This window comes from Austrofundulus limnaeus, unplaced genomic scaffold, assembly GCF_001266775.1.
Source record: "Austrofundulus limnaeus strain Quisiro unplaced genomic scaffold, Austrofundulus_limnaeus-1.0 Scaffold12, whole genome shotgun sequence".
Classification (NCBI taxonomy): domain Eukaryota; kingdom Metazoa; phylum Chordata; class Actinopteri; order Cyprinodontiformes; family Rivulidae; genus Austrofundulus; species Austrofundulus limnaeus.
Window position 1 is genome coordinate 2811704 of NW_013952414.1, and position 6001 is coordinate 2817704.

The following is a 6001-nucleotide window of genomic DNA, read 5'->3' on the forward strand; positions in this document are numbered from 1 at the left end:
TATATATATATATAAACAAACACAGATGCAGAAGCTGTAAGACTTGGGGCAAAAACTAACAGGATTTTAACAACTGTGTTTCAATGTCATCACATAGCTGGGGAATCCCCCCAGAAAAATATTTAAAAGGTGTTGGTGGCCATTTTAAAAGTTTATGGCTAAACTATATCAGTGTTTCTTAAAGTTGGGATCGCCAGTGGGGCTTCAGAAAGCTAGAGGAAAAATAAAGGGGGAAAAGCACCTTGTCACCTTGCATGCATCTTAGACGTTATTCTCATTAAACAACTACACTCCAAAAACAAATAGTTGGATTTACTTAACTAAGTTACATCAACAATTTCCATTTAACTGAGTTGAGTCAGTGTTACGTAACTTTCACAATTTATTTCAATGTAAATGTGCAAGTGGTTTTACATTTACTCAGCTCAATTTAGTGGAAATACTTGATATAACTTGGTTAAATAAATCCAACAATCTGTTTTTTGTCACTTTTCTTCTGTATTGTGTTCCAAAAATCTACAAACATCGTCAAATTCCAGTTCCAAACTTTGATCTCAACTGAGATCATATTCAGGAGTTGGTCCTGGAATGAGTCAAGACAATAAAAACACAACACCAAGATAATTGATCTTGATTTTTATTGTTGCATATTTTTAGCAGGTATTTGACTGCACTGAGTCGTCATGGTGGAACTGGTTTCCACAGGTGTGTTCTCCAGTCTCATACCTGCCAAACTTTAATCAAGAATTTGATGACTCAAGACTGCTGCTTTTAGTATCATCAATTTAACATTTTCCTACAGACTCGTCACTCTGCTAGAAATGCTACACGTATTTCACATATCAAAACAAGTAGGTTTTATTTTATTCTAACTCTTGTTGTCATTTCAGGTCGAAATAAAYACAATTTTGACCCCATCAATTTTTGCTGTTTTATTTGTTGTGAAAACTTAAATATTTTTGATTTCTTCTTACAGACTTGAGCTAAATTTAGCAAAGTCCAACTAGATATATAACCAGAAAAACTGGCAGCTTGACAGAACAGGTTTGGTGGTTGTTAGAATTTGCTTTCATCTTACCCGTCTCATTTACTTTCTGTATCGATTAAAAAAATGTATATTCTGGCTATGAGCCACCATTTAAAGATTTTTTTATAAAAAAAATATTTTTTAGAAATGAAGCCTGACTGGAATAATGCTATCAAACAACAGACATGTGTTCAAAACATTATTAAACATAAATAAATGCGGAAAAGTTCAGCATTTTTTTAGATGAATTCCAGCAAAGATGCAGTTAGACTCAATTATTTATAATGATTTCATGAGATAAAAAAGAACTGACGGAGGAAAAAAAAATCACTTTTATTAATGATATCAAAGTAACAACATATAAAACATTTGTTTGAATTCAGTAATAAACATTTATAGAAAGTTTCATTCTAAGCTTATTTTGTTGTAGTTGATTCATACCTGAGTCAAGACAGCAAGATCTTTCCCACATATTTTAATAAAACTAAAGATAAAAACAAATGAAAACTTTTTTATGTTAGGTTGAAGAAAATTATGTATATAATTGCAGAATTACAATAAATCAAAGCTGAATAGATGAATTTAAACTTTACTGAAAAAGGCAATAGCTTACGTCTTTTATTAATATTTTATTTATTAAAACTAACTTGATGAGCATTTGCTTTAAAATATAAATGTGTTTTTGCAGCTGTTATCACTGTATGTAAGCAGTGTTATAAATAGAGTTTTAAATGTGGGGTTCTATAAAAAATTACAGTTAATATCTTACCTGTTGTAGAAAGTACATGAATGATCTCTGGAGAGACTAAAACTGAGTCTGGCTGTGCTAACAAGCTAACTGCTAGTTGTTGCCTAGACCAAAACGGATTGTTTAAATCAGGGGTGCCCAAACGTTTTCCCTGAGAGGGACAAAATTAAAATCAATCTGAGGGCCGTGGGCCAAATGAAATAATATAAGAAATGCTTAATACTTAAGTAAAGTTGTTTTATTTGTTATGATTAAGCTAGCAGCCAGTGTGGTTGCCCACATTCTTTAGTTTTTTTTTTTTCAGCCCATGGACATGGAGAAAATTTAACATATGCTCGGGCAGCAATGACTCATGAGACTTTTCATAAGTTAAAATTTGAGTATATGTGGTCTTATAAGGTGTGCAGATCTATATATGGGCTTAAATCTAATCTAAATGTMTCTTGTAGTTACTTGTATTTAATATTTAATCTTAACATAATTACAATCTAATAACCAGGACATCTACTGGTGGGCCAAATCAAATGCCTTGACGGGCCAATCTTGGCCCGCGGGCCCCACTTTGGGCACCTCTGGTTTAAATTAAAATGACAAAAAATAAAATAAAATAATGCAGGGTGAATCAAAAATCTATTTGCAACAGGTAAGATGTTAACGGCTCATAAACCGTAACTCACATCACTCATTTCTAGTCAGCAGTGATAAATAATGTAAACAATTCTCAAAAATAAGAAAAAGAAAACAGTCAAACTCGTGTGTTTTCAGTCCTTCACCTCAGAGGAAAGTGAAATCTCGTGGATTGCTCATATGTGTGGAAATCTGTTCCCGCCTGCGTGGCACGTTTTCAGCAGGCCCGCTGCGATGGCTTTCACGGCTCTCATGGTCTCGGTGCAGGTGGGGTTGATCAGAGACTCGGGCAGCAGGAACCCAAAGTGTCCCGTGTCCCTTAACTCAAACGCAAACGCGTAGGGGATCCCCTTCCTGTAGGCCCAGTCGATGGAGCTGCCAGAGCTCAAGTCTGTGAGGACGAAACAGCTTTAAGCGCACGAGGTAAGGCTGAACCGTAAACCTACGGTTCGTCATGCGTTTTGAGCTAACTTTCCCATCATGCAGCACGTCGGGACCGTTTTAAACACTAAAGAGAAGTAAAGAGAAAACAACAAAACAAACTCACAAAGAGTCGTGGAGGCCGGTCCGTATCTGTACCTCACTCCRTACGCAGAATACAAGGCAGATACTGCATTCTGAGCTGCCGACTCCTGAGAAGAGACGTTAAAGAGACATCCTTCTTTTTTGCATTTAAAACATTCAGTTTGGGTTTACGTAAAGTGGAACTGTAATGCTTTAGTCTGAATTCCTCCTTATTGTAACCCCCCCCCCCCCCCCACTTTCTGAGGTGTGTCTCAGATCAACTCGTTTTGAGGCTGTCTCTTTAAAACAAAACCCTTCACATCCCACACAAAATACGTTTAACAGCTAAAAACAATGTATTAAATGCGCAATATGTCCCCTTTAAAATGAAGAGTGTGCAAATTTATTCCAACAACGTCATTTAGGAAGTCTTACCACACAGCTGAAGTTGGGGATGGTGGCGTACTTGTAGGAGTACGGGTAAAGGAGCATTTGAGCGTAGGCGTGGATGGAAATGTAGGCTTTTATCCGCTTCTTGTGCTTGCGCAGAAACTTGGCGACGGCCTTGACTTCAGGTTCGGACTCGGGGAACGGGCCGCAGTAAGTGTCGTCGCACGGATGAGAGGAGGCGCCTTCATCTGGGGAAATGATGCACAGTAAAACATTTTCTCGCTGATATTTTTTAGTAAGAAAAACCTAAAGACCTACTCACGAGGACTTTTTCAGTGTATACCTGAAAAATGAGAATGTTTGCGCTCTCGCTGAAAATCAAAGAAAACATCTTTCATGTAGACGCCGAACTGTGAGCTGATTTTTCCCGAGGACACACCATTCATCCTTTAATCTACTCTCTGTACATTTGAACTGCAACAACCTTGTTTTCTCTCAGCCTTGGAAATAACTGCAACAAGACGTTATTTATCAGATCCCAGCCTGGGTCTGTTGCCACGTGTGAGATTCAATTTTGTTTCCTTTGATCAAAGAAAGAAACTCACCACACCATTTCACCTTCCAGTTCCTGTTGGCGTCCACTCCTCTGCACTGGAACATGTGGTCTTTGGACCGCGTCTTCCTCCAGAATCGATCCTGCAGGTGAAAAAAAACAACAACTCTCTAATACAGACAGTCTTATTATCTAATTGTTTTCACTAAAAAAAGAAAAGAAAAAAYGATTGACCGAAGTACGCACAGAGTTCCAGCTGAAATGGTATCCATCCACGTTGAGGACAGGCATGACGTAGAAGCTGAGCTGGTTGAGCAGTCGCGTCGTCACCGAGTCGTACTTGTAAGAGTTGATGAGCTGTAAAATGAAATCATCTGTGAGAGGGTTGGTCTCCATCACAGGGTTACGAAGACAAACAACCACTCTCGCCTACAGACAATTTAAAGTTACTGATTTAACTCAACATGTGTGTTTTCCCACGCAGGGAGATGATTCTGAGACCTCACTGAGAGGCAACAGCTCCAACCACTGCTCTGCCTCAGAGTTTTAAAACCAGTTGACTTTTTTTTTGCATTAAGTGCAAACTTTTGCACCTTTTTTTTGAAGTGACATGCTGATCATATTTTAACTCAGATTACCAGTGCAGTTATGTGATTAGAACATTGGATTAACCCTCCTTATCCTCTGTAACCAGATATAGGCCAAGGTTACTGTGCCTTTTAAAAAAAAATGACACACTGACCTCTAGTGGTGTATCTGAGTTACTACACCAAAACCTATGTATTTAAAGTCACAAGTTTTGAACTTTTGATTTTTGTTTGCATAATTTTTATTCGTTATTTTCTGCCACTCTGTTTGATTTTCACTCCTTACTGTCTTTCTGCTCCCCCAGCATCTTTTTTTCTATGTCTTTTACAAAAACAAAACAAAAAATTCTGCTTAATTTCAGTCTCCTCTCTTCTTCGCTCTCCTGTCTCTGACCTGAAAATTAGGGTCTCAGCTCAACATTTTTAAAAACTTCAGGATGGAGAAACCAGAGATTCCAGAGACTCTGTAACCCCCCCGGTCCCCAGTTATATATTACTGAGCAGTTTAAAATTGCAGAATCTCTCAAGTTTTTTTGCCCTAACTCCTCAATACTTACATTTTTTTGTTTCATCTTCTCTGTTCAGATCTCAAAGAGAATCTGTGAGCAGAAAAGGCGAGGAGGTAAAAAAATAAAAAGCTGAGGACTGTTTTAGTTGGACTGCGTTGGTTCACTACATGTTTGAAAGGTTTCCGGTCATCACGGTTCATTTTGAGAGTTCCAAAAAGACAAAACTTTTCCAGCAAGCAGAATGAAACCTTTAAAACTGACAGAAAGACTTCACTGAAGTTTATTTCTCAGACTCTTATTGTGTTACACTGCTTTGCCGCTCATCTGGATTGTAAATGGTTTAAAACAAGATAATAAATTCTTGCCATTAGGCTTTGGTGTGGTTCTCATTTGAAAGGGCTGTGTAAATGTCTGGACCGGTGTCTGCAGCATTACTAACACCATGACAAGTGATGCTATTCTCTTATTTTAAAAAAATGAACATGATAGATGGTCTATTGCAGACCTCTGGTTAGACTATCAGTGATCCAACCTCTTTGACAAACCACTGGCAGAAAGCAGGTCCAATCCACTCCCTGGCGTGAACACCACAGTCCATCCACATGGCTTTCTTCTGAGGACGACTTCTTTTTCCGACCTGACGGGAAACAAACCGTCAGTCTCCTCCGGCTGCTCAGTCGTTTGCAACTTGTTTTCTCTTACCTGAAGCACGTAAAGGGGTCTCCCTTCATAGGACTTCCCAACGGAGAACATGCTGACCAGCTCCGGGTTGGTTCTGTTCATCTCAAACATCCAGGTTTGTATCTTCGGTGCAGAAAACAGTTTTTGTGAGTTTGAATGTTTGTGTGTACGGAGGACCGAAACTGTCATAAATAAAAGCAGAAACAGATAAATGGACCAATAAATAAATAAACTTAAAATTGATCAATTAACTTAAAAAATGAGAACTTTGCCTCATATTTTATAATTTATCTGACCTTCATATTTATTTTTCCAGCTTAATTCCAATAAGTCATATATTTTAGCACATAATTTACATTTTATTGTATTTAATAT

General features: G+C 37.9%; 1 protein-coding gene across 1 annotated transcript in view; it reads right to left on the reverse strand.

The window, feature by feature from the left end:
* Window positions 1–2356: 2356 nt before the first annotated feature.
* cpa6 (carboxypeptidase A6) overlaps window positions 2357–6001 on the reverse strand; it is an 11045-nt gene continuing 7400 nt past the window's right edge. Inside the window, exons 5-11 of the mRNA XM_014002298.1 lie at window positions 5648–5749; window positions 5478–5582; window positions 4096–4206; window positions 3902–3992; window positions 3342–3544; window positions 2950–3034; window positions 2357–2793 (exon numbers count right to left, since the gene is read on the reverse strand). Coding sequence (XP_013857752.1) covers window positions 2579–2793; window positions 2950–3034; window positions 3342–3544; window positions 3902–3992; window positions 4096–4206; window positions 5478–5582; window positions 5648–5749 — 912 coding nt within the window. The 3' untranslated portion in view covers window positions 2357–2578. The remainder of the gene's footprint in view (window positions 2794–2949; window positions 3035–3341; window positions 3545–3901; window positions 3993–4095; window positions 4207–5477; window positions 5583–5647; window positions 5750–6001) is intronic.